The sequence below is a fragment of the Leopardus geoffroyi genome, chromosome D1 (assembly GCF_018350155.1).
Source record: "Leopardus geoffroyi isolate Oge1 chromosome D1, O.geoffroyi_Oge1_pat1.0, whole genome shotgun sequence".
NCBI lineage: Eukaryota > Metazoa > Chordata > Mammalia > Carnivora > Felidae > Leopardus > Leopardus geoffroyi.
In genome coordinates this window covers 108,325,140-108,352,588 of record NC_059329.1, presented here as the reverse complement: position 1 = coordinate 108,352,588, position 27,449 = coordinate 108,325,140, and the positions used below count along the sequence as shown (strand labels likewise).

At 53.0% G+C, this 27,449-nt stretch overlaps 3 protein-coding genes and 1 non-coding gene across 8 annotated transcripts; 1 reads left to right on the top strand and 3 right to left on the bottom strand.

The window, feature by feature from the left end:
- Positions 1-2,129: 2,129 nt before the first annotated feature.
- NAALADL1 (N-acetylated alpha-linked acidic dipeptidase like 1) lies at positions 2,130-12,926 on the top strand. Of its 4 annotated transcripts, none has more exons than XM_045485872.1 (18): positions 2,130-2,349; positions 2,431-2,603; positions 2,688-2,809; positions 3,173-3,295; positions 5,172-5,455; positions 5,542-5,646; positions 6,355-6,440; positions 6,548-6,667; positions 9,293-9,378; positions 9,463-9,526; positions 9,611-9,678; positions 9,904-9,995; positions 10,077-10,167; positions 11,443-11,524; positions 11,606-11,779; positions 11,855-11,942; positions 12,050-12,142; positions 12,476-12,926. In XM_045485872.1, the coding sequence occupies exons 1-18, from the start codon at positions 2,150-2,152 to the stop codon at positions 12,660-12,662; spliced, it is 2,238 nt and encodes a 745-aa protein (XP_045341828.1). In that variant the 5' UTR covers positions 2,130-2,149; the 3' UTR covers positions 12,663-12,926. The 4 variants fall into 4 exon arrangements, 2 of the variants coding, with proteins under 2 accessions (XP_045341828.1, XP_045341827.1); XM_045485871.1 differs by having other exon boundaries at positions 12,025-12,142; XR_006714291.1 differs by lacking the exon at positions 12,476-12,926 and having other exon boundaries at positions 11,417-11,524.
- Positions 12,927-13,118: 192 nt separating this feature from the next.
- On the bottom strand, positions 13,119-15,839 carry SAC3D1 (SAC3 domain containing 1). Of its 2 annotated transcripts, XM_045485874.1 has the most exons (4): positions 15,575-15,839; positions 14,818-15,398; positions 14,560-14,672; positions 13,438-13,721 (listed from the first exon to the last, which is right to left on the bottom strand). In XM_045485874.1, exons 1-4 carry the CDS (start codon positions 15,661-15,663, stop codon positions 13,545-13,547), a joined length of 960 nt encoding a protein of 319 aa, XP_045341830.1. In that variant the 5' UTR covers positions 15,664-15,839; the 3' UTR covers positions 13,438-13,544. The 2 variants fall into 2 exon arrangements, with proteins under 2 accessions (XP_045341829.1, XP_045341830.1); XM_045485873.1 differs by lacking the exon at positions 14,560-14,672 and having other exon boundaries at positions 13,119-13,721; positions 15,575-15,782.
- A 265-nt stretch (positions 15,840-16,104) lies between these two features.
- On the bottom strand, positions 16,105-26,313 carry SNX15 (sorting nexin 15). Its single transcript, XM_045485875.1, has 8 exons — positions 26,077-26,313; positions 20,897-20,932; positions 20,576-20,696; positions 18,940-19,055; positions 18,692-18,839; positions 18,223-18,366; positions 16,987-17,244; positions 16,105-16,663 (listed from the first exon to the last, which is right to left on the bottom strand). Exons 1-8 carry the CDS (start codon positions 26,173-26,175, stop codon positions 16,557-16,559), a joined length of 1,029 nt encoding a protein of 342 aa, XP_045341831.1. The 5' UTR covers positions 26,176-26,313; the 3' UTR covers positions 16,105-16,556.
- Positions 21,197-21,305, bottom strand: LOC123602791. Its single transcript, XR_006714562.1, has one exon. It is a non-coding gene; the product is annotated as a U6 spliceosomal RNA (small nuclear RNA).
- Positions 26,314-27,449: the final 1,136 nt, after the last annotated feature.

The window sequence follows — 27,449 nt, the reverse complement described above, 5'->3', positions numbered from 1 at the left end:
CACACGCCCTTGTCCAGGTGTCGCATCTGTAATTTCACAGGTTCAAGCGGCTAAATCCCTCCAGGAGGGGGTGGTGTGGGACCGTGGGGCTGTTCCTCATGCCGTCATCACCGTGTTCTGTTCCTCAACTTATCAGCCGATCTTGACGTCCCTCCCACTGCCTGCCAGGTGGTGACAGTCCTCCTGGTCCTCAGGAATGTGTACCCTCCCCGCACTAACAGGCTTCTGATAAGATCCAAGGTCATATCTGGCGTGCTGATAACCACCTTGCAAAAACTGTGGCTTCCTGGTGTGCCTCCCTGAACCACTGATCACACTAAACCCCACCCATAGCCCTCCCATGCTGTCCTCCTGACCAGCAGCACCAGGGGGGATGGACACAGGAGGGTGGGGGGCAGGTGGTGCCCACAAAACAGGGTTGTGAGCAGGAAGGGGGCTGCTCCGGGAGTGGGCTGTGAAATCACACACAAACCAAGTCTACCCTGCCAGGCTCGCCCAGCTCTTGGGGCATCTGTAGGACAATCAATGGGCTGCAGCCTGGCTGGGGAGAGGCCCAAGGCAAGATAGGTCATGGGGGTAAGAGGAGTCACAGCTTGAGCCCCAGGGATCTTCCCACCCTGCCTGGCTGTCTGAGGCCCAGAAGGGGCTCAATCAACATTTGTAGTGAAAACTTGGTGTCTTCCTCTCCTTCTCAGCCTTTGCACATGCTGGGCCATTTGCACGGATGGCCTGCCCCTTGCCTTCTCTGCCTGCTGAATGCCTTCTCATCCTTGGAAGATCCCCTCAAATGTTCCCTCTTAGAATTCCTCATTCTCCCCACTGGGAACACACTGGTCCTCCCTCTATAGGGGCACTTACCACATGGTTGAGCCCAAAGCCTGCCTGTCTCCCCTCTGGACCTGAAGTCTTGGGCACCTCTTCCTCCTCAGGCCCTAACACGGGTCTTGCACAGAGCTGGATGAATGGATACTTGCAGGTATAAGAGAAGGAGTGAATAAAGGAATGGATGGATGGGAGGGTGGGTGGATGCGTGGATAGAAAAATGGATGGGTAAATGGGTTAGTGGGTAGATGGATGGATGGGTGGATGGGTGGATGGATGGATGGGTAGATGGGTGGATGGGTGGATAGATGGATGGATGGATGGATGGATGGATGGATGGAAGGATAGAAGGATAGAAGGATGGATGGATGGATGGATGGATGAAGGATGGTTGGATGGATGGATGGGTAGTTGGGTGGGTAGATGGATGAATGGATGGGTGGGTGGGTGGCTGGATGGGAGAATAGATGGGTGGGGGAATAGGAGGGTGAGTGGATAAATAGTGGATGGATGGACGAACGGGTGAATGGATTCCAGAGAGGGCAGATACGGTTAGAGGATGGAGGAGGAAGTCACCTTGCAAAGGAAGAAATGGCTTCCCTTTCTAAGAGTTCCACTTCCTCACATAAGCTGGGACCCCTGCAGGATACACACAGAGAATTCTTCTGGATCCCCTTTCTTCCTTTAGCCCCAGGTTTTGCATTTTAGGGAGTCAGATGAGGCAGGAGTGGCTAAAATGTACTGAGCTCCCATGATGTGCCAGACACTGGGCTAGATTTTTCTGCAGATGTGGTCTTGTTTAATGAAAACAGCACCAGTTTTGTGAAACAGATCTATTATCCCCATTTGACAGCTTTAAAAAACAAAACAAAACAAAACAGAGTCAGAGAAGCTAAACGAATTGCTCAGGGTCACACAGCTTACATCTGGCAAGGACGGCATTTGAACTCAAAACCTGCTCAAGCAGCGGGGGCTGAATGTGCTGGAAATCAAAGGGCGCTGAGGAGACAGAGGCAGGGGTGGCTGGGGGCAGGCCCAGCCTTGCTCTGAACAGTGGCTCTGAGTTCCAGTTCTGGCTGAGACCTGGTCCCTCTCTGGGCCTCAGTGTGCCCATATGGACTTGATACCCTGGGGGTCGCTTCGGTGAATGATGCAGATATGGAGGTGGATGGGAACAGCTCGCGGCCCTCCCTGCAGGATGCTCCCTGACTCTCCCCGCCAGCGGAGGGCCAAAGGGCAGGGCCACCCATGGGGTAATGGTTAACTAGACCTGACACCCATCTATACATCTATAAGGAGTGACCCCAGCTGGCCAAGACTCCACAGGATGCAGTGGGTGAAGGTGCTTGGGGGGTTGGTGGGGGCCTCTGCCCTCTTGGGCCTGGGGATCATCCTGGGCCACTTCGCCATTCCCAAAGGGGCCGACACACCAGCTCCCAGCGTCTCGGTCTCCCAGGACCTGGATCTGGAGATCCTTGAGACCGTCATGAAGCAGCTGGATGCCAGCAAGATCCGAGAGAACCTTAGGTGAGAGGGCTGTCTACCCTCCCCTCCTGTTCACCAGAGGTGCCTCCCTGACCCTGGGCCTGGCCCTCTGTCTCCCCGCAGAGAACTCTCCAGGGAGCCTCACCTGGCCTCCAGCCCCCGGGATGAGGCGCTGGCACAGCTCCTGCTGCAGCGCTGGCGGGACCCGGAGTCAGGCCTGGACGCGGCGGAGGCCCCCACCTACGAAGTGTTGCTGTCCTTCCCCAGCCAGGAGCGGCCCAACCGGGTGGCTGTCGGTGAGGTCCCTCCCACTCAGGTCTGGGGATGCCCGTGAGGCGGGACCTGCCGGGCCCAGCTCTGATGCTGCCCCTCCTCCACAGTGGGTCCCACTGGGACCATCCTCTTCTCCTGCCGCCAGAGTGAACAGAACCTGACTGGGGAGCAGGGGGGCCCCGATGTGGTGCCACCTTATGCAGCCTACGCTCCCCCTGGAACCCCGCAGGTGGGCCTGGGACACTCCTTCCCCTCTGCCGAGGCCCAGTCCCCTCTGGCTCCACCCCAAATTCTCCCTTCCTGACCCAGGGCCCTTCCCCCTAAACTCCACTGCCACACCTTTTGCCCATCGCCTAGCCATTTTACAAACGCTGATGGCCCCATGTTCAAGGCCAGGCCCACTACAGGGCACCTGGACCCAGAGGAAACGAGATGTGAGATGTGACTCCGTTCTTGGGAAGTTTACAAGCTCTGGGTGAGGCGGGGAAAATAGAATCAAAATCCTTCACTCTGCCACTCGGCCTCCCTCTCTCCTTTCCTCACCCCCTCTTTCCTGGGCCTGGCTCTGAGGATCACCTCCCCTTGGGACCAGGGCCTCCTCGTCTACGCCAACCGGGGAACGGAAGAAGACTTTATGGAGCTACAGACTCAGGGCATCAGACTGGAAGGCACCATCGCGCTGACCCGCTATGGGGGTACAGGGCGTGGGGCCAAGGTGAGCAGCAGCCCCCAGTGCAGGAAACTGGTGTGTGTGTGTGTGTGTGTGTGTGTGTGATGGGGTGGTCAGCAGAGGACAGGAAGAAGAGAGGGGAAGAGGAAGGAGCAGGGTTGAGTGGCCTGCGGAGCCCTGGGCTGGGGCACAAGAGGTGAGCTATATTTGTGCTGTTACCACTCATGATGTGCTGTGTGACCCTGGATGCCTCCCCTAACCTCTCTGAGCCTTAGGAAATAAATGGATCAGGTAAACTTTGGTATTCTGGGGGTCTAAGTTCTCCTGAATATTCAACTTAAGTCCCTCCTGTTGCCCTCCCTCCCGGCCTGCATCTTTTCAACTAAACATTTTGGCTGAGTAGTTCACATGTGTGTCTTTCAAAAATGCGGGATTTTTTTTTTTTTTTTAAACGTATAGAGTGAGAGAAGGGAATAGGGAGTTAGGGTTTAGCCAGTACAGAGTTTCAGATGTGCAAGATGAAGAATTCTGGAAGTGGGTGGGGGTGATGGTAGTGCAAAATGTGGATGTCCTCCCTGCGCTGAACAGCAGGCTATAAAATGGTTAGGGTAGTAAATTTCATGTAGATTTCGGTTGGGGTCACAGGCTCAGGTCTTGATCTCACAGTTTGGGAGATTGAGCCCCTTGTCGGATAGCTCCCAGCCTGCTTGGGATTCTCTCTCTCTCTCTCTCTCTCTCTCTCTCCCCTCTCTCTGCCCCGCCCCCCCCGCTCTGCACACATGCTCTCTCTCAAATAAATAAACTTAGAAAAAAAAAAAAAAGAGAAGTGCCCATAATAAGATCTGCAAAAGAGAAAAGAGGAAGAGCCATAATGGAATTACACAAATTATAGAATTTCCAGTTAAAAAAAGAAAAAAAGTTTAGAGTGCAAAAGCTTTCCTGTCATGCCATCCTCCAAAGAGGAATCTATCCACAGTTTCTTTTGGAAGAAATGCATATGAATATATATATTTTTATTTCTCCCTCTTTTTGTATAAAAGCAGCATACTATACCCACCTTTTCAAGGTGTGCTTTTTTTTTCACCTTAATACATCCTGGAGATGATTCTCCATCGGCACATAAATTGTGTCCTTGTTCTCTTTCTTTCTTTCTTTCTTTCTTTCTTTCTTTCTTTCTTTCTCTTATGTACTATTATGTTTTCATTGTGCTAAAATATACCAGTATAAACTGACCGTGTTAACCATCTCTAACGGTACAATGCAGATGCATTAAGTAGCTTCACAATGCTGTGCAAACCATCACCACCGTCCATTTCTAGGGCTCTCGATCATTCCAAACGAAACTCTGTGCCCATTAAACATAACGTCCCCTCTCTCCCTCCCCAGCTCCTGGTGACCTCTATTCTACCTTCCAGCTGTATGAGTTTGCCTATTCTAGAAACCTCATATAAGAGGAATCACACAATACTGACTTTTTGTGCCTGGCTTCTTCACTTAGCATAATGTTTTCAAGGCCCATTGATGTTGTATCAGAACTTCATTGCCTTTCAAGTCTGAGTAATTGCCTCTTGCATGCTGTATACCACACATTGGCTTATCCATTCATTCTGCCCATGGACACTTGGGCTGCTTCTGCCTTTTGGCTCCTGTGAGCGGTGGCCCTGCTCTCCTACGCAGCTGCCCAGGGTGCCCTTGTGCGATGCCTCCGATCACGTGACAGCCCTGCTGATGAGCATCGACCTGCCTATGTCCAGCGGTCTTTTGCTCCCTCGAGCAGGGCTGCAGTAAATGACTTGTGCGAGCATCATCTTGCCTGTGGGAAGACGGATCCATCCTGGCTGCCGCAGTGAGGGAGGGAGCGGAACAGGACATGACATCCCCTCTCCTTTCCCCTAAACACAGCCTCATCCCCCTCCCGCAGGCTGTCCATGCGGCCAAGCACGGGGTAGCTGGGGTGCTGGTGTACACGGACCCCGCAGACATCAACGATGGGCACAGCTCCGCCAGCCAGACCTTTCCGAACTCTTGGCGCCTGCCTCCCTCAGGGGTGGAGCGAGGCTCCTACTATGAGTATTTTGGGGATCCTCTGACTCCCTACCTTCCGGCCAATCCTTCTTCCTTCCGCCTGAACCCTGATACTGTCCCTGGATTTCCTCCCATTCCCACTCAGCCCATTGGCTTTGAGGATGCAAAAATCCTTCTCTGGTAAGCTCTGGTGCCCCCCGGGGGCCCCTGCCCGCAATCCAGTGGCCCCTAACCTCCAACCCCCACACCCTCCACCTCCTCCTCAGTAACCTCCAGGGAACCTTGGCCCCAGCTGCCTGGCAGGGAGCACTGGGCTGTGACTACAAGTTGGGGCCTGGCTTCCGACCTGATGGAGACTTCCCAGCAGACAGGTGAGGTGGGGCCCCGCTTCCTCAAGGCTCCTCTCCTCTTCCCTTGTTATGCTTCTCTGCCCACGTCAAGGCCTGGCCTTTTCCTTTCTTCTCTCTCCCAACCTTCCCCTGACTCCAAAATATCTGTCTTGTCTTTGGGGAAGCCACAAGGCCCTGTGGGGTTCCACCCGCCCTTCATCTACACCCTCTACTCTCCAGCCACCCTCTCTCTCTTGAACTCATTCCCAAACCAAGGCCTCTGCACTTGTTTGCTGCTCCCTCTGCCTGAACACCATTCCCCACACTCCTGCCACTCCTGGCCTGTCCTCCCCCCATCTGCCACCAGGTGTCCTCTTACAGGTCAACCTGTTAGTGTCCTCGCCACACCCCTTCACCGCCTGCAGGTGCTGTCTTCCTCGTGGTTTGTCTCGCTCAGGGGAGGGAGGTCCCCCCAAGGGCGGGGCTGTGTCTGTCTCAGGCCCTGCCCAGAGCCTAGTACGGTGCAGGCATACACTAAGTATCCAATAAATACTCTCACCTGAGTAAGTCAGTCCGTGAAAAGAACGGACTCTAAAGAGCGGGGCTCTAGCCTTGCTGCCTCTCCAGGTACTTCTGGGCAAGTGACCTCGTGGTGTCCCTTTCTCGCTCTGGGTCCCAGTTTCCCCTGTATTGGGTTGTGAGGGGGAGTGGGCAGGGCCAAGACTCTGCTCGCCCCCTTGGCTCCCCAAGCCAGGTGAACGTGAGCGTCCACAACCGCCTGGAGCTGCGGAACTCCTCCAACGTCCTGGGGATCATCCGCGGGGCGGTGGAGCCCGGTGAGCGCCCCGTCGGGGCTCCCTGACCACGCCCCCTGCGCTCCGCCCGGCTGGCCCCGCCCACCCTCCTTCTTCCCTGGTTTCCGAGCCTCTGCTCCTCTCTCCAGACCGCTACGTGCTGTACGGAAACCACCGGGACAGCTGGGTACACGGGGCCGTGGACCCCAGCAGTGGCACTGCCGTCCTCCTGGAGCTCTCCCGAGTCCTGGGGACCCTGCTAAAGAAGGGTGAGGCAACCCCCGGTCCCCGGTCTAGGGACTCTCCCAGCAGGAGGTCACCCGCAGCCCACTCCAACCCCCTAGCTTCCCCCCCCCCCAGTCCTCTCCCCCCTCCTCTCTCTCACTCTCCAGTGCCCACTTGTGCCAAGCCTGAGGGCCCTGGGGGACGACCTGCACGGACACCAGCCCTGGCCTTGCTCCGGTCGCCCAGTGGGACATAGGGAGCTCGTGCAGTGGCTTCTGAGAGCTTCCTGTGTCCCTCCAGTGGAGGGAAGCCGGGTGCCACCGTAAGGAAGGCAGTGCCCGGGCTCTGCCTTCAGCCTAGTTGAGGCAGGGATGACAGGCAGTCGTTAACTCAACAAACATGTCCCGTATGCCTACTACGTGCCAAGCCAGTTCTAGGCACAGCAGACCCCACAGTGAACACCTGAGTGGCTGTGTGTAAAGACAACCATGGTCAGAGTTTCTCCTGCTCCAAATGGGGAGGTTATGGGGAGTGAAGACCCTACATGGAGGGACCCGTCAGAGGCCTTGGCAGCCTCAGGGCCAGGAGGGCTAGTGGGCTTGGGCCAAGGTGGGGGCAATGGGAAGGAGGTCTGTGGGTGTCACAGGTGCGGGAGAGGACGAGTGGAGGACTCCTGGCTCCCTGATTGCTGGTTTGAGCAGCCTATATATGGCAGTGCCATTTATGAAAAACGAATTGGGGTCAGAGGGCAGATCGAGGGGGAAGAACGTGAGGTTAGTTCTTTACATGTTGATTTTTTTTTTTTTTGATTTTGTGTGTGTGTGGTAAAATATACGTGCCATACAATTTGCGCTTCTAACCAGTTTTAAGTGTACAACTATGGCATTAAGTATATTCTGTGTTGTACAACCATCACCCCCATCCATCTCTGGAACTTTTTCATCTTCCATTACCTATAACATCCTAAAGTTATCACTCCATAATCTGAATGGATACCAAGTTAATCTCATAGGAAACTCTACTGCTATAAAGCGCTGTCTTTCCTCTTTACGTTACTGATGTCACAAATCACATCGTTATACATGCGTGCCCGTTCACACATGGATTTTGAGGGGCCTAGGAGACATTCCCCCCGGGGAGAGGGCAAGCAGGCAGTTGAAAGTGCTGATCTCCAGGTCAGAATAGAGACTCCAGAGATAAACTGGGGAGTTGGTGGCATAAATGGCATGTGAAATCACAGGCGTGGTAGAGATCAACTGATAAGTGGAGGGGGGCTGAGCTTGTGGCTTTATCCCCTTCGTTACAAGGGCAGGAATTTCTGTCTCTGTCGTTGCTGTTCAAGTTTTTTATTTTGAAATAATTTCTGGGGGTGCCTGGGTGGCTCAGTCGGTTGAACATCCGACTTCGGGTCAGGTCATGATCTCTTGGTCCGTGAGTTCGAGCCCCGTGTCGGGCTCTGTGCTGATGGCTCAGATGTTGGAGCCTGCTTCGGATTCTGGGTCTCCTTCTCTCTCTGCCCCTCCCCTGCTCATGCTCTGTCTCTGTCTCAAAAATAAATAAAAACATTAAAAAATTAAAAAAAATAATAATTTCAAGCTTACGCAAAGACTTGCCAACATAGTACAAAGAAGCCTTAGACACCCTTCATCCAGATACTCCTGATATTAGGATTTTTACCTTGTTTTCTCTTTCTCTTTTTGTTTTCTGGAGCGTTTGAAAGTTGCAGAAATGCTGGACTTTTACCCATAAACTGTGTATTTCCTAAAAACAAGAACATTTCCCTTCATGACCACCATACAATGACCAGAATCAGGAAATTAACAATGGTCCCAATTGTTCTCATAATGACCTTCAGAGCAAAAGAAACTTCTGGTTCAAGGGCCAATCCAGGATCACACATTGCATGTGTGGTAGTGGTATGTGTCATCTGTGGAGGGTTAGGGGGTGTCTAGAGGAGGTAAGGGGCAAGCGAGGGCTGCTAAGGCTTCTGGGAGGCGGCTGGAGACTGCGGCAAGAGCGGTGTGGCATCGAGATTGGAGATGGAAACGCGGTCGCCAGAGGCAGTGAGAGGGAGTGTGGGCAGCTAGTGAAGCCCCTGGACTCTGGAGCCGGGCTGTGGATTTGAACCCTGGCTCTGCTTCCTACCAGCTGTGTAACCCTGAGCAAGTCATTTAACTTCTCTGTGGCTCAGTTTCAATTGCGAAAAGGAGACTGTAACAGTCCCCCCCCCCCCCAAGGCATTGAGGACTGGCTTAATATGAATAATGCCCTAAGGAGAACATCAGTGTCTTATTACCAAGTGGAGAAGGTTCCGGAAGAGTTTGGCATAGGATGCTTGAAGGAGACAGTTGGAGGGGCCGAGGGTCAGGATGTCTACCCAAAGCATGCCTATAAGGAAGGGGGAGGGAGGGCATCCTGGCAGAAGGGACCACCTGAGATTGGTATTGGGGGCAATTTTGTGGTGGGGTCATAGCACAGGCCGGGGGCTGGAAAAAGGAGGCCAGAGGGAGCCTGGGCCAGAAGGCTGGGCTGGAGAGTAGCTGGGACCTACCTCCTGTCTCTGGCAGCCCCGCCCCGTCCAGCCCTTCCTCCTCTCCACGTTCTCAATATTTCCAAGCGACCCCAAGATCCGGGGACCCTGTCCTCCAGCCCTTTATCCCCCTCCCCAGGAACCTGGCGGCCCCGCAGATCAATAGTGTTTGCGAGCTGGGGGGCAGAGGAGTTTGGCCTCATTGGCTCCACAGAATTCACCGAGGTGAGTGAGCCCTGCAAGGCTGGCGGTCAAGGGGATTCCCGAGGCAGGGCACCGCTGAGCTGACGTCCGTCCTCCCACCCTCAGGAATTCTTCAGCAAACTGCAAGAGCGCACCGTGGCCTACATCAACGTGGACATCTCGGTGTTTGGTATGGGGGGCAGCTGGGCTGGCTGGGGGAGGCGGGTAATGAGGGGCTGGGGCCTGAATAGAGGCTTTTCTGATCTTCCCACAGCCAATGCCACCTTGAGGGCTCAGGGAACACCCCCGGTCCAGAGCGTCATCTTCTCCGCGGCCAAACAGGTGAAAGGGGGTGGGGCCGGGAGGAGGGCTGTCCCAGGCGGGGTGGGCGGGGCTGGAGCTGGTACTTATTAGAGGGTCCTGGCGTTGGGACTGAGGCTGGGGGCAGGCTTTGTAGGAGCCGCAGGGCTATGCACAGGAGGGAGACTCTAGTGGGCAGAGCGGAGGACGACGGCCTCTTGGGCCTTGGGGGAGGCCAGCCCCAGACTGGATTCCTCTCCGGGTCAGATCCCCGCACCGGGCCTCGACGGCCTCAGCATCTACGACAACTGGATCCGGTATTTCAACCGTAGCAGCACAGCATACGGCCTGGTTCCCAGGTGAGCCCAGGGCCACGACAGGGGCCCGGGAAGGGCGGGCTGGCCCAGCGGCCTCCAACCCGACCATCATTCTTTCCACAGCCTGGGCTCTCTGGGTGCCGGCAGCGACTACGCACCCTTCATTCACTTCCTGGGCATCTCCTCCATGGACATCGCCTACACCTATGACCGGGTGAGCAGGCACTCCTGTCTCCCAGCTCCGTACCTTGCTCCACAATCCCCTTCCTCTTTTAGAGCTGCTCTAGTGCAGATTGAATCCGGCTCCACCACTCAGTAGCTGTGCTACCTCAGCCAAGTGTCTTAACCTCTCTGAACATGTTTATGCTCACCTGTCAATTTATCAAATTTAAGATACTACTGATTTTAAGATACAATATGGTGATGTACACTATTCAGGGGGGAAAAAAAGCAACACTGCCAGTTAGTTGTAGGGTGACATTGACTTAAGAAGCATCCTGGGGCAGGGCACCTGGGTGGCTCAGTAGGTTCAGCATCTGACTTCTGCTCAGGTCATGATTTCATGGTTCGTGAGTGCAAGCCCCACATTAGGCTCCCTGACAGCTCAGAGCCCGCTTCGAATCCTCTGTTCCCGACTTGTGCTCTCTCTCAAAAAAAAAAAAAAAAAAAAGCATCCTGGGCTCCTGGCTGGCTCAGTGGAGCATGCAACTCTTGATCTCAGGGTTGTAAGTTTGAGCCCCACATTGGGTGTAGACATTACTTTAAAAAATCAATTTAAAAAACATTTGTTTAAATGTTCATTTATTGTTAAGAGAGAGTGCGAGCAGGGGAGGGGCAGAGAGAGAGGGAGACACAGAATCTGACGCAGGCTCCGGACCCCGAGACGTCAGCACAGATTCGGCTTGAACTCATGAACTGTGAGATCATGGCCTGAGCCAAAGTTGGATGCTTAACTGACTGAGCCACCCAGGAGCCCCAAGAAACAAATCTTACCACCAAAGAGGCATCCTGATTCCAGAGATCTTAAAATATGACAAAAATGTTTACCCCAGAATAGACTAAGTAACAGTATAAAACAGGGGTGATTCATAGCACTGGTGTGAGGGTAAAATGGGATAAGGGATATGGAGTGCCCAGCTTGTGTCTCCCTGCTTGATGTTCCAAGAAGCCACTTCTCTCATCCATGGCTATACTGCTGCAGGGCAGTAGAGCTGGGATTTGAATCCTCTTGTCTGATTCCCAAGCCCTCTTCTTCATGTGAAATAGGAAACTGGCACCTGACCCGGGTCTGCTACTCTTAGCTGTTTGGAGTCAGGCAGGTGACTTTACTTCCTGAGCCTCAGTTTCCTCCTCTGTAAAGTAGGAATTCTAGAACCTACCTCATACCCGTGGCGATGATTCGAGATAATGTCCCTGTGCTGTAGCTCGCTGTTGATTCGCCTTCTCCCGCTTCTCCTCTCAAGCCTGTCACTTGGCCTTGTTCCCCTAGAGCAAGACCTCGGCCAGGATCTACCCCACCTACCACACAGCCTTCGACACCTTTGGTTACGTGGACAAATTTGTGGACCCTGGTGAGGAAGGGGGCAGGGGGAATCCTGAGGCTGGAGGGCGGTGGGCTGAAGACAGCCCTGGCCTGATGGCATTCCTTGCAGGCTTCAGCAGCCATCAGGCTGTGGCCCGGACAGCGGGGAGCGTGCTGCTTAGGCTCAGTGACAGCCTCTTTCTGCCTCTTAACGTCAGTGACTATGGAGAGACCCTCCGCAATTTTCTGCAGGCTGCCCAGCGCGACCTTGGGGTCCTGTTGGAGCAGCACAGCATCAGCCTGGGTATGGAGCCCCCTTAACATGGAGGTGTGGGGAGCCCTGCACCTCCAGGGCTAAGATGCTGGCTGTTGCCCACAGGGCCTCTGGTGACTGCAGTGGAGAAGTTTGAGGGGGCAGCCGCAGCCTTGGGCCAACACGTATCAGCGCTGAAGAAAGACACCCCTGAGTGAGAAAGGGCAGCAAGCAGGTGTCTGGGAGGGTGGCCTCCGGGGCAGGATGCAGGCTGGCAGCTGGGCTGCTGGTTCCAGGGTGACAAGGTCCTGCCACTTCCAGCCCCCTGCAGGTCCGGATGCTCAACGACCAGCTGATGCTGCTGGAACGGACCTTCCTAAACCCGCGAGCCTTCCCAGAGGAACGATACTACAGGTGAGCCTGCTCAGGGCTCTTGGGAAGTGCTGTGCGGTGGGGGCCAGGCAAGGGGCACCCATCTGAGGGCGGAGAGATGTCAGAGTTCTGCTGGCCTTTAGAGCACAGCACAGCCCCTTGAAATAGGTGGGGAATCAGCCTCAAAGGAGGGGAGGCAAATCAATCAAGGTCGCCTTGGGGCTATAATGTACATCTCTCACCCCCACTGCGACAAGGGCCACGGCGGGGAGGCGCTTTTGTGCCTCGCTGTACAGAGAGGGGCCCCTCCAGGCTGAAGCTCCCTCCTCTCCTGGTCCCTGAGTGACTTTGCGTCTCCCCCATATCTGCTTGCAGCCATGTGCTCTGGGCACCCCGCACGGGCTCCGTAGCCACATTCCCAGGCCTGGCCAACGCCTGCTCCAGGGCCATGAACACGAGCCTAGGATCTGCAGCCTGGGCGGAAGTGCAGAGGCAGCTCAGCATCTTGGTGGTGGCCCTGGAGGGCGCGGCAGCCACCCTGCGGCCTGTGGCTGACCTCTGACCCCAGCCCTCATTCTCCAGCTCCCACCATCCTTTATCCTAACCTTCTCCCACCCGAGTTCTTTTTGGGTGTGCCCCAGTCGTCCTTGATGCCAACCTAAGGCACCATCACTGGACCCTCTAGAGCTTGAGACAACAGCTCAGGGTCCTGCCAGTTGTGGACACCCGAAGGGAGTGACAAACCTTCCTCATCCTGGATCTTGGTCGGCAGAGGGTGAAGATCCGGAGACGGGGATGGTGGGGAGTGTCAAAACCACCAGCTGCTCTTGGTGGTACGTGGGCAAGGAAGGGATGCATAATGCCAACCAGCGACCACCAGACCCATCCCTCAGGGGCCAGCAGGGAAACTGAGGCCCAAGATGGCTAGGGCCTTGCCCAGGCTGGGTTCCTCTCTCCCTACATACCTATCGTGTCTCAACAACCCCCTGCCCTCCCCCACATAAATCCATTATAGTTATTGTCCCTACAAAACAAATTCCTTTTATTGTGTAGGAATGATGAGAAAAGAACCTGAGTGCTTGGATCCATTCCCGGGCTCTGGGAGAGCGCACAGCTCCTCACGCAGGGGACTTCCGTCTAGCCACACCCTCATCTTCCTCCTCCGCCATGACCACCTCCTCCAGGGTGCGCCCTCCCAGTTTGCTCGCCACCAACACACTGCAGGTCCCCGCAGGTGGCAGCCCTTTCTCCGTGTAGCGACCCCTGAGAAACACAACTCTCTCCTGTCCGTCCAAGGGCAGTCCGTGGGCCTGGCACAGATCCCGTGCCTCTTCCGGCCCATCCAGGGCCAGCAGGTGGACCATGAAGCCCAGGGGCAAGGTCTGGCCTTTGGGGGTGCTCAGGGCACGAGCGAGGCGGGCCAGGGCTCCCCGGCGGGCACGGCCTATGTGGCACTGCACTGCGCAGCTTTGCAGATAGGGCAGGATCCGGAGCAGGCGGAATAGGCGAGCGGTGTTGCCTTCTCGAAAGGCCGAGTCCACAGCCAGGGCCCTGAGCAGGGCCGGGCAGGAACGCAGGGCGGCAGGTAGCTGCAGAACCTCATGAAGGGCCTCCACGGAGCCTGTGAGGGCGGAAGCCGGGGGACAGCTCAGTGTGTTTCTCTGATCAGGTCCACGTTCCGTGGCCTCCGGTTAGGCCTCTCCCCCACCCTAGCCTCCCACCTGCTGAGGTCCTCAGCCACGCCCACCCCCTCTGGCCTACCACCAAGCCCTTCTCCGACCTTGGGCCGCCCACCTTCCGCTCTGGCCACGCCCCTCCCCTGGGCCAAGCTTACTTTCCCTCCCCCTTTCTCCATCAGCCCGTTCCTGAGCCTTATTGGAATGAGGTGCAGAGAGAGCCCCTTCAAACAGTCTGGATCCTCTTAGCAGAGTGAAGCATTGTTTTCGGATGAGGGAGACAGGCCCAGATGATTTCACGACTTGGCCTGAGGCTGTCCTTGAGTTCGTACGTAGAATTTGACACACACACACACACACACACACACACACACACACAAATCTGTTTTCTGGCTTCAAACTCAGCTCTTTCTCCACTGCCCTAGCTGCGATACAGACGAGGAAGCTGGTTCTGCCACACCTTCCCTGTCTACCTGGTGAGGCCTTTTCTTCAAAGAGCTTCTGCCCCTGCTTCCCTTCCAGGAGAATCACAGACAATGGAACCTCGGGCCTCTTTTGTGAACCAAGGCTTCTGACCCATTAGTGGGTTGTGAAATCAAGAGCATTTTATTACAATTAAATAGGATAGTATTAGAACGCACCATCCACCCACAGGGAGGATCTAATGTCTTGAAACTTCTGTGTCAGAAGTTTCAAGGGCATATATTCATGGCTGCTTTGCAACACTGAACTGCAGGTTTTAAAAAGTTTGAAAATCACTTAGGTGAATTTTCCCGTTCCAACCCTGTCCTCTCCACTTTTATTACAAAAACACCCGAGACCCAAATATGGGAATGGACAGTCCGGAAGGCCCACGTCGGGGCTCGGCGGATCTTGCGCATTGACTCGACAGACATCTAGAAGGCAGGGATGGGGAGGGAGCTAATGGTGAGATTGTAGAGCTTCCCGTTCCTTCCCGGGCCTCCACCGTCCGTCTACAGGGAGGCACCCTTCCCACGCCCCGCCCCCGCCCCCTGCCCTTCCGCCGGGACCCGGACTCACCCAGGTTGTAGAGCAGAAAGAGGCTCTGGAAGACGGCCTCGCGGGGATGCGGCCCCGCGCCCTGAGCGTAGCAGCGCCGCAGAGAACCGAAGCCCTCCTGCACCTGGGCCTGCAGCAGCGCCGGGTCCGCTGGCCCGCGCACGGCGTCGGGCCCCAGCCGCGCCACCACGGCCAGCAGCACTGCCAGCGCCGCCTCCAGCACCCCCGCCGCCTCGGCGTCGCCCGCGCCCTGCAGGGCCAGGTCCAGCCGCACGGCGCGCAGCCGGTCCGCCACGAAGCTGGCCACCTCGGCGCTGGATGCGTCGGCGCGCTCGGCCACCTCGCCGGCCAGGTAGCGCACGGTGGCCAGCAGCACGGACGGCGGACGCAGCTGGCTCGGCGGGGGCCGGGCCTTGCCGGCGGCCGGCCGCCTGTACTCCTTCACCGCGCGCTGCGGGTCCGCGCGGGGCCGGTCGCCGCGGCACCCCGGCGCCACCTCGAAGCGGTGCAGGCGGCGCTCCTTCTCGCGCTGAGCGCGCTCGGCGGCCGGGCACATGTCCGGGCACGTGCCCACCGGCAGCTTGCAGCCGGACATGGGTGGGCTGAGGGGAAAGGACAGGCTCTCAGCATCCCGGGGACCGCGGCGGCCAATCGCTCCATTCTGCGCGAGGGCTGGCGGGGACTCTGGCGGCGGAGATGGCTGATTGTGGCGGGGCCCCGCCTCCCCGCCCGGGGCCTAGCGTCCCCACCGCCCAACTGGCAAGCGCCGTCCTCTCACCGAATCTTGTCCCCTCCCACAAGGCCTCCAGCAGGACTCCCGAGACGCCCCGCGTTGTAGTTCAGCGCCATCATCTCCGGCTCAGGCATCCCTTAAGCCTCCATGATGCACCGCGCACAGCCCCGCCCACTCCCATGACACACCAGTTTGTAGTCCCTTCCGCAACCAACCTCTTTGCAGGAGGGGCGGGGAAGGAATAGGGCCACGCCTTCCCAGGTTTCTGCCGGCCAAACCCTCGCTCTTCGCCTCTGCGCACCTCCCAAAATGGCTAACGCTAATTTGGGTTCCTCTTCATCATCCTTTTCACCCAATAACCTGGTTCAGTCGGTCCTGCTATCATTCTCTACTCTTGTTTCCCTGGAGACTATTCTCCCTATTTTCTAGATCAGGGGTCAGCAAACTTTTTCTGCAAAGGGCAGATAGTAAATGCTTTGGGATTTGCAGATTGGAATTCGTCGACTCTGCCACTATTCACCTCGGCTGGTGTAGTGGGAAAGCAGCCACAGACAATATTAAACGAATGAGCCTGATTGTGTTCCACATTTTATTCTTAGATACTTAAATTTCATGTAATTTTCACCTGTCACAGAATACTATTCTTTTCTTTTTTTTTTTTTTTTCAACTATTAAAAAATGTAAAAACCTTTCTAGCTCATGGGCCTTACAGAAAAAGGCACTTAGGCAAAATGTGGCTGCTGGCCATAGTTTGCAGAACCCTGTTCTAGATGGGTAAACAGCTAGTTTAGGACCAGAGATGCTGCTCATACAAGATAGACAGGATCACAAGTAGGAGTCCCTGATTCCAAGGTGGCAGATGTGGTCAAGGAGCTTCAAATTCATTATTTGTCTCATTCTTGGTCCAGTTACATACAGAAATGGCCCCTACAGTTACAAGACCAGGATATAGGGCCAGGCCCCAGGGACAGTAAAAGGGAGTAGCTGGCAGTGCTGGAGCTAGTCCTGGGTAGGGGTTCATGTCCTCTCATGGGGGGAGTTGGGACAGATGCAGGTGCAAAATTTCTTCTGCCCGCTTTAGATATTCAGCTGCCTTCTTCTTCACACCCTCCCGGCGGGCAGGTGATGGGTCACCTATGGAGAGAGAATGGTTCAGCTGAGACACCTGGGTTCAGAACCCCTGGTCCAGCCCCTTACAGTTCACAGAGCATCAACATGCATCTTCCCCCCTCCCCACCCGCCCCGCTGCTCCCCGGCTCCCTGGGACTCAGATCTATTCTCCCCATTTTACAAATAAGAAAATTGAGGCCACAAGAGGTAAAGAAACTGCCCAAGGTTATATACCTGGTCAGGGACAACACTTCTCCCCCTGGACTTGCTTGTTTTGCACCTTCCCTTCCCTTCGCTGCACTATCTGAGACTCTGGGCCTGACCTTCCACCTTCCAGGCCTACTCACCGGGAACCCCCTGTAGCAGGATGTGCACGCCGTCCCGATAGCCCTGCAGGGCTGCAGGGTAGGCACCTGCCTTCTCATCCCGCAGAGCCTGGGTGATGAGCTCTGTGGCTTGGCTCAGATATGCAGGGACAGGCCGTTCTTCCTCCTCCTCTTCCTCCTCCTGCCCTCCAGGCTCCCAGGGTTCCTGGTCCAGCCTTTCAGACTCTGCCTCCATTGCTGCCAGCTCACCCAGGTGGGCTGGACTGGGGCCCGCACCTTCTGCAATCAGATATGGAGGACTCAGGCCAGACTGGCCCTCCTTTTCCCAGGGCCTGCTGCCCATCCCCAGAACTCTCTTGCCCATCAAGGTACCAACCTGTTCCACGTGGAGGGAAGCAGTGCCTGAGCAACTCGAGAGCCGTTTGTGCATAGCAAACTAGCCATGACCTATTTAATTGATGCAGTCCTTTGCTTTTGTAAAAACAAAAACAATGACCTTCCTAATTCTTTCCTTGGGTACGCACTAACATTAGTTTGTGAGGCTTGGGTCACTGGGCCTACTCCTCTCCTGACTATAGTTGATCTACAAACGTAAGAATTCTCTCCACAGAGTTTAACGGAAGGATGCTAGAGCAACCATACCAGGCCAAGGATAGAAAGGCTCCAAACCTTGGAACGTTAGAATAACGGATTCAGAGAATCTCAGGTCTTACAACTTCAGTTGAGAACCCCCTCCATGGGGGGCCTTCCCCCTTCCATGGGGGCGGGGGTCTTGTGGTGCCTCCACCTGCCAGCAGCTGCTGCAGGGCCTCCCGTGCTGCTCTCTGAGCCCAAGCCTCACCCCTCCCTGATCAACAGGCCTCTCCTGCCTTCAAGATCTGCAGCGTGACCCCGAGCCAGCCGGGAAACCCCCACCTTGGGCTTCCAATGGAAGGAACTCAAACCCTTCGAAGACAGGGTGACCCCTGCCTGTTCCAAAGCTTTCTCAGGGAGGAGGAGATCCCACGGTGGGCGGTGGCTCATTTCCTTCCTCTGTGGTTGCCCACTGTCCAGGGGCCTCCAGCTTATGCGCCCTGGCACAGGGCAGGGGGGAGTATGGGGGGTGGGGACCTGCTTCCGATTCTCACTAAGGCTGCCGGCTGCCCAAAGAGGGGCTCCTTTCTAGGATTCACACAGGCACAACACGAGCTAGTTGGTGGCTCTGCCTACTCTCCTCGCCCCCACATCAGCCCCCCTCTGCTTGTCCCAGCTTGTTACCTTCCCTGGAGAAGGGGTCGAAGAGGGCAAGCTCAGCCTCTGTGAGGGGGCCTCGGGCAGGGGAACCGGATGCCTCCTCGGTGCTCCCACAGTTAAAGAGGAGATCCAGGGCCTCCTGGGCAGGGCTGGATGGTGGGGGATCCGCTGAGGAATAGATCATTGGTGACATTTCATGCCCGTCCTTATCACTTCCCAGCTTTTAAAATGGAATTGCCTCTCATTAAATCCTTGTGGCACCCAAGGGCACAGATAAGCCCACGTTTAGGGTTTGTCCCCCTTTTACAGATTAAGAAACTATAGCCTAGAGAAGGAAAATGGCCTGGCTACAGGTCCTCAGCAGGTTAATGGTAGAGGGGCTGGAACACACCCCAGAATTTTTACTGGGGAAAATCTTTACTGGGGAGGAAGTGTGTGCCCACCACCACCCCCAGACCCTCCAGCCCTGCCGCCCTCCCCACCCCCCATGTACCTGGCACCTCCAGTTCCTCAAGGCCTCTCCTCTCTGCAGGGAGCGGCTGGGGCAACCAGGATTCCTCAGGGGGCGGTGTGGGGATCAGAGGGGGTGGCAGGATGTGTAGGTCCCTGGACATGTCAGAGGGCCGGGTTACCTCCCCACCCTGCGGGAGAGAAAGACAGGGATGGGGAAATCTCCAGCACGGCCTCGAGGGCAGGTAGGTTTCCCAGGTACCCGGGAAGAGGGACAGCAGGTACACGCACCCGGAAGAACTCCTTGAGCTGGGGGCTGTTGTTGAGTGCAGGGATGTGCACCGTGAAGCGAAGCAGGTCCTCGGCCCCCTTCCGCCGCTCCTCAATCACTGAGGCCTCGAACCGGCCTGCAGCCGCCCCAAGGCAAGGGGTGGGGAGAGAGGCAGTCATCCACAGGGGTCACTTTCCTGGTTCAGCCGGAGAGGATCCCAGCAGCCTGCTGCCGTCCTCCCCATAATCTTCCCTGGCTCCTCCCGGGGAGATGGGGTGAGGGTGCTTGCAAGCAGGGACCGAGCTTCCTAGTCATCCATTTGCCACATGTTTATCGAGCACCTACTAATGCGCTAGATTGGTGTTGAGAAGGCGAAAGAGAGAAAAGCAAGGCCTCTGCTCTCATGGATATCACATCCTAGACAGGCGGGGCAGACAGCCAGCCAGAAACAAAATAGTTTCAGATGGTTTTGATGTAACGGAGAGGAAAGTAAGGCTCAGAGAAGTGACTCGGCCAAGGTCACACAGCAGGTAGCTCTGTGTTTACGGTTGCCCTGCTCTGTTCTAGATGTCCTGCAGAGTCACCTAGCTCTGACCTCGTCATCATGCTGCCAGGGGAGCAGCTGGCTGCGCTGCCCACAGCCTGGCATGACCTGCCAGCAGCAAGCCTTCTTCTTGCTGTGAAAGGGTGGCTCATGTGAGTCTACAGACGCAAGTAACAGATCAGTCCCGGCCACCCAGAAATACATCACGAGTGGCATACGTAATTTGTTATTTTCTAGTCACCATGTTAAAAAAAAAAAAAAAGTAAAAAGAAACAGGTTAACTCGGTGTTAATAATATATTCCATTTGGGGCGCCTGGGTGGGCTTAGTTGGTTAAGCGTCCGACTCTTGGTTTCCGCTCAGGTCACGATCTCAAGGTTCATGGGTTCGAGCCCTGTGTCAGCCATCAGCGTGGCGCCTGCTTGGGATTCTCTCTCTCCTTCTCTTGCCTCTCCTGTACACACACACACACACACACACACACACACACACACACACACATTCTCTCTCAAAATAAATAAGAGATTCTCTCTACAAAATATATAAATACATAAATATAAATATATAAATAAATATCTTTATATTGAGTTAACTGAAATGCTTTATATATATATGTTTCACTTCACCCAAGCAACCAAAATAATCTCCTTTGGACACGGGATCCATAGATAAGCTATCAGGATAATTTACATTCTATTTCAGTGTGCATTCAACCCACAGGCACACCTCAGCTCAGACTCACCACGTCTGGCTCACAGCTGCTGCTTTTGGACAGCGAGGGTCTGGAGGAAACACCGGCTTGTGGGGAGGCATTCTGGTTCTGCCATTTACAGGCCAAGCCCCTTCATGACCCTGCGTCCCAGCGGCCTTGTCTTGAAAATGGGGCTAACGAAGACGGAATGTTAAAGGGCCTGAGACGCACACTAAAGGCTAGGCTGCTCTGAGCCTCAGTTTCCCCCTGTGTGGAAGGAGGTTGTCTCTAAGGGCCCTTCAGCTCCCCAAAAGTGTCTCTGCTGGCGGTCTGGGTTCCCCTCATCCAGCCCCCGCCAGCAGGGGTCCCCTTTGCCCACCTGTCCCTCCATCTGCGGCCTGAATGCCAGGATGAACACTCACCAAACACTTGGGCACGGGGGAAGGCCGGGAACTCCTCCAGGCGGCGGAAGAGGTTGCGGTGGGTGTAGGCCAGGTCTCCATGCAGCTTGCGGAAGTCGCTGTACCGCTTCCAGACCACCACCTAAGGGGGACGCAAGACTTGACCCAGGCCGGCAACGGTGGAAAGAGGCTTCCCCGCCCCCCCCCGCCTGGCCCCAGCGTGGGTGTGCAGATTGGGGCATAGCACCCCCTCTTCCCAGGGCTGCGGAATGATCAGTTGTTCCTTTACTGCTCCTGCATCTGGAATCGGGGAATGGTCCCCCTTCCTCCCAGGAGCCTCACCTCTTTGACATCCTCTGGGTCCCTCTTTGAGATGAACTGAGGAAGAAAGGCAAGAACGAGGTGAGTCCAGAGACTGACATCTGACACCCCATCACCCAGTAAAATCCAGGGAGGCCCCAGGTACCTCCCAGCCCCCTCTCAAAAGGGCAGGTGCCTTTGGCTGTTGACCACGGCTATCAAGGTGTCCTGGCTTCGAGGCTTTGTGTGGCTTGGAGCAGTTTTTCGACCATATGCCAGTTTCGTCATCTGCCCAACGCGAGGGTCCCTAAGGACCCGTCCACACCCCTCGGTCCTCGGCCCAACTTTGATCTCAGTTCCTTCGTGAATTACATGCCATCCTTGTGCAGCGGCCACACTAACCTTCTCTGTGTTGTTCCAACTGTAGCTTATGTACCACCTAAGTGAGCACTATTTCAGTTCCTTCAAAGGGCCAAGTCCCTGAATTTCATACTGAAAACAAAGAACCTCAAGTTCTCCAAAGAATCAGGTTCCGTCCCAGGATCCCCTCCTTCCTTAAGTGAGGGAGACGCTGTGGGCAAACACTCCTGAACACAGAAGAACCATCACCAGGGTTGTGACCTTCTGGAAGGGCAGACTGGGGTCTGGAAAGAAGACCCTGTATTCGCTATGTTACATTTCTTTTTTTTTTTTTTTTTAATTAAAAAAAATTTTTTTTACATTTTTATTTCTTTTTGAGAGACAGAGAGAGACAGAGTACAAGTGGGGCAGGGGCAGAGAGAGAGGGAGACACAGACTCTGAAGCAGGCTCCAGGCTCCGGGCGGTCAGCACAGAGCCTGACGCAGGGCTCGAACTCACAAATTGCGAGATTATGACCTGAGCTGAAGCCGGACACTCAACCCCAACTGAGCCACTCAGGCACCACCCCTCCTTTTTTTAAAAAATTTTTAATGTTTATTTATTTTTGAGAGAGACAGAGACAGAATGCGAGTGGGTTAGGGGCAGAAAGAGAGGGAGACACAGAATCCGAAGCAGGCTCCAGGCTCCAAGCTGTCAGCCCCGACGCAGGGCTTGAACTCATGAGCTGTGAGATCATGACCTGAACTGAAGTCGGAAGCTCAATCGACTGAGCCACCCAGGCACCCCCACTATATTATATTTTTTTATATTTTATTTTATTTTTTAACATTTATTCATTTTTCAGAGACAGAGACAGAGTGGGAGTGGGGGAGGGGCAGAGAGACGGGGAGACACAGAATCTGAAACAGGCTCCAGGCTCCGAGGCATCAGCACAGGGCCCGACGCATGGCTCGAAGTCACGAACCGCGAGATCATGACCTGAGCTGAAGTCGGACGCTTAACAGACTGAGCCACCCAGGTGCCCCAATACTGCAATAATTTTCTATGGCGACAGATGGTCAACTACACTTATCGTGGTCAACATTTCATCATAAGCGTCGAATCACTATGTGGTACACCTGAAAATAACGTAATACCGTCTGTCAACTAAACCTCAGTTAAAAATAAAAATTCTTTAAAAATCACACAGCAAGTAAAAGGGACAGCTAGGACCAAAACCCTGGCTTTTGCTTTTCACAACAAACTTGCCTGAAATATGTTGGGTAAAAGAAACTAGATTTAAAAACTGTTGAGGAATATATATACCTGACAAAAAAAAAAAAAAAAAAACCCTCATATCCAGAATATATAAAGAACTCCTACAGATCAATACTAAAAAGATAACTCAACTTTTAAAATTGGGCAAAACAGGGGCGCCTGGGTGGCTCAGTCGGTTAAGCATCCGATTTTGGCTCAGGTTATGATCTCACAGTCTGTGAGTTCGAGCCCCACGTCAGGCTCTGTGCCACCAGCTCAGAGCCTGGAGTCTGCTTCAGATTCTGTCTCCCTCTCTCTCTGCCCCTCCCCCACTTGTGCTCTGTCTCTCTCTCTAAAAAAAACAAAACAAAACACACACACACTAAAAAAAATTAAAATTGGGCAAAATGTTTGAGCAGGCACCTTCCACAAAAGACGATGTTTGAATGGCCAATAAGATTATGAAAATATGCTCAACATCATTAGTCATCAGAGAAATGCAAATTATACTGCAATCCGATGTTACACATCCACCAGCCTAGAATGCTGAAAATTAAAGATGCTGATGATATCAAGTGCTGGTGAGAATAGGAGTATAAAACAGTATAACCACTTTTAAAAACCGGTGATTTCTTTCTCTTTTCTCTTCCTTCTCTTCTCTTCAGATTAAAAAAAAATTTTTTTTTTAATGTTTATTTTTGAGACAGAGGCAGAGCACAAGCAAGGGAGGGGCAGAGAGACGGAGACACAGAATCTGAAACAGGCTCCACGCTCTGAGCTGTCAGCACAGAACGCGATGCAGGGCTCGAACCTACGAACCGTGAGATCATGACCTGAGCCCAAGTTGGACGCTCAACCGACTGAGCCACCCAGGCGTCCCTCTTCAGATTTTATTTTTAAGTAATCTCTACACCCAACATGGGGCTCAAACTCACAACCCCAAGCTCTACTGAAAGTGCCAGGCAGGTGCCCCAAAAATTGGTAATTTCTAAAATCTATTTATTTTGAGAGAGAGTGTGGGCGAGCACAAGCTGGGTGGGGGCAGAGGGGGAGAGAGAGAGGGAAGGAGAGACTGAAAAACCCAAGCAGGCTCTGCGTTGGCAGCACGGAGCCCTACTCAGGGCTCGAACTCACCAACCATCGGGAGATAATGACCTGAGCCGAAACCAAGAGTCAGATGCTTAACCGACTGAGCCACCCAGGTGCCCCCCAAACTGGTAATTTCTAGAACAACTACACAGGTACCTATCAAATGACCCACTAATTCCATTCCTAAGTACATACCAAGAAGAAATGGGTGCACCTGCCCATAAAAAGACTTGTACATGTGTTCCTACAACTCTACTTGTAGCAACTAAAACACTTTTTAGATACAACCCAAATGTCCAATAACAGCAGAATGAATAAAGAAATGGTGGTGTATTTACACAAGGGACTAATACCACATGGCAATGAAAAAAGAATACTTATACATGTAACAACACAGATGAATTCCAAAAACACCATATAGACAGTGACGAAGGCCAGACACAAAAGAGTACTTGCTGTGGATGATTCCATTTGTATGAGGTTCAAGAACAGACAAAACTAATCTGTGGCAAGAGAAGTCAGGTCAGTGGTTACCTCTGTGGGAGTAGGACTATAGATTGGGAAGGAACAAAAAAAGACTGTCTATATCTTGGTCTGAGCGCTGCCTGCACAGACGTATACATATGTAATGTAAAAATTACTGGGCTATACACTTGAGATTTGGGCATATGTATGTAAATTATGTGTCAGTTTTTAAAAATTTACAAGGGGAAATAACAAAAAAAAAAAAAAGGAAGAATACCGGCAAGTGACTTCTAGAACGTCACTGTGTGTCAATAATAAAATGGATACACATATCTGCTTTTTTTAATAATCTTTTTAAAAATTTTTATTATTTTTTGGTTTGTCAGGTGATTATCTTTTTTTTTCTTTTGTAAGTTTTCATTTAAATTCAACATAAAGTTAATATAAAGTGTAATATTAGTTTCAGTAGAATTTTGTGACATACCTAATTTTGTTTAAGTTTATTTTCAGAGAGAGAATGCAGGGTGGAGGCAGAGAGAGAGAACAGGGTAGAGGCAGAGGTGGTCGGGGCAGGGAGGAATCCCAAGGAGGCTCTGAGCTGTCAGCGTAGAGCCTGACTCAGGACTTGATCTCATGAACCTCGGGAGTAGATCCATGACCTGAGTCTAAATCAAGAGCCGGAGGCTTAACGGATTGAGCCACCCAGGCGCCTCTGACATATTTGCTTTTAAATATAGGGTTTATCTGCAAGGATAAATAAGAAACTAGCTGCATTGGCTCTCACAAAGATGGCAGACAGATGGGGATGGTAAGGGAGGGAAAATTATTTATCTTTAAAAGTTATAACAAATATCAAAATAATGCATTTACTTGTTTAAAAGTGCTTCAACAGGGGCGCCTGGGTGGCGCAGTCGGTTAAGCGTCCGACTTCAGCCAGGTCACGATCTCGCGGTCCGTGAGTTCGAGCCCCGCGTCAGGCTCTGGGCTGATGGCTCAGAGCCTGGAGCCTGTTTCCGATTCTGTGTCTCCCTCTCTCTCTGCCCCTCCCCCGTTCATGCTCTCTCTCTGTCCCAAAAATAAATAAACGTTGAAAAAAAAAATTTAAAAAAAATAAATAAATAAATAAAAGTGCTTCAACAGAAAGACTTCTAGGAAAAGGCTACAGCTCCTTGCCACACCCTTCCCACCCCCCTCCGTCTCATCTTTCTAAGGGCAATCTTTTTGTGTTTTTAGGCCAAAGTTAAGGCATAAAGGATATGGGGAAAGCTCATTTTAAACATCTAGGATTCTGCACTTAAATCACTTTGGAAGTATCTTTGAGTTTCTGCATCCTTTTAACAGTTACTAATGCACCAGTTTAATAGTTACCTAGTTCAAAATTCTAAAGGTACAAAACAATTTATAGCGAAGTCTTCCCCAACCAATTCTTGTATGTCATTCTACAGATACTCTTTTATACTGCTTCCATTTTTTAATTTTTCTCTTGGTTTCCCCCAAGTATCTATAAACTGTGCTTATAAACGTTGTTACTGCTACATACGTCAACTTTCGTCTTTATCTACCGACCTCCTGCTAGGAACTGTGAAGGTAGAGACTTACTCTTCAGATTCTTTTGAACTGCATGAATTTTTAAAGCCATAGAGCGGTGTTTTCTGAAGAATTAAAAATGAAAGTCTTTTAAAAAGGAACTTTTATGTAAACATCAAACAAACCAGTTAACAAAACTTACTCCAAGAGACTGGAGAACTGATAATTGGATGGAACAGAGCTTTCCTCTTAATTTAGAGAAACGCACAGCCTGAAGTGAAGACACCACACGTTGGGCGTGGGAACCCACCCCTCCCACTCCGAGAACTGCCGTCCACGCCCTTTTAAAAGGACAGCGCCCTCCCAGGGCCTCGCCCCCTGAAGGCTAAAGAAATAAACGAAGGCTCTTACCGCAGCCTCCCCTTAAAGGGGAAATCCAATTCTGTCGTCTAAAAGGGGAGCTTCCAGCTGCTCCTTGCCTTAAGGTAAAACCCGGCCCCCCTCTAGTTAAAAGGGTAAAGGTCCCCGCCGGGCCCCACCTCACCTGCGCGGTCACTTTATATTCGGTGTAGCCTTTGGGGTGGGTCCGGGGATCGGAGACGGTGTAGTGCCGCAGAAAGTCGTCCTTCGCCTGGCGGGACATGGCAACCGAGCTGGAGCGGAGCTGACCGCCGGCCTCTGCCTCCTCCACGCCGCCCCCGCCCCTCCGGGTCAGTCTCCCCCAGCCACCGCCTCAGCCGGGCTTGCGCCCTCCTTCCTTGGGCCTAGGGAGCAGTCGCAAGTGACGGCGCAGTTCTCGGCCCAGGCGGGCGGCCAGGGAGCGTCTAAAAAGTTCACGGTTGTTGGTAAAGCGTGAACTGGGGGATTGAAGCTGGGGGAGGTTGGATCGTTCAGCTGTGACCCGAGGTCAAACCCGCCCCATCAAGCATCGCCAGCTTCTCCTCTGCTTCCCAATGCCCTGCTTTCATCTATCCACCCACCTTTCACTGTGTCCAAAGTGTGCCAGTTGTAGCCAAATCATTCCCTGTCTCCCTCCATAGGATTCGATAATTCATGTTTTCAGGAAACGTAGGGGAAGCAAAAGAGAATTCCAGAGAGGCAGGATGGCTTCACAAGTTCTGAAGTCACACTTTTTTTCTTCTTTTTTCTTTTCTTATTTTTTTTTTGATAGCATTTTCTTTCATTTTTTTAATCAATTAATTAATTTGTTTATAGTTTAATTTACATCCAAGTTAGCACATGGTGCAATAATGATTTCAGGAGTAGATTCCTTAATGCCCCTGACCTATTTAGACCATCCCTCCTCCTGCAACCCCTCTGGCAATCCTCTGTTTGTTCTCCATATTTAAGAGTCTCTTACTTTTGTCCTGCTCCCTGTTTTTATATTATTTTTCCTTCCCTTCCCTTCTGTTCATCTGTTTAGTATCTTAAATTCATCATGTGAGCGAAGTCATATGATATTTGTCTTTCTCTGACTAATTTCACTTAGCATAATACCCTCCAGTTCCATCCACATAGTTGCAAATGACTTCTTTTTTAATGTTTATTTATTTTTGAAATAAATAAAGAGAGAATGTGAGCAGGGGAGAGGCAGAAAGAGAGGGAGACCCAGAATGTAAAGCATGCTGCAGGCTCCGAGCTGTCAGCACAGAGCCTGTTGGGGCTCTTGAGCTCAAGAATGACTGAGCCACCCAGGCACCCCTGAGGTCACACTTCTTACCAGCTGTATGGGTTTCCTTTAATTACTGGAGCCTAAATCTCTCATCTCTAGGTTTATAATAGAGGGTGTTTTATAATAGAATCTCCTGCAGTGGATATTTCTTTTTTTCTCTTTTTGGCCTGTCCAGCATTCACCCCCTTCTCTCTGTTAGCACCGTATCTTTGTTTGAAGATAGTTCTCTACATGTGTAGCCCTTC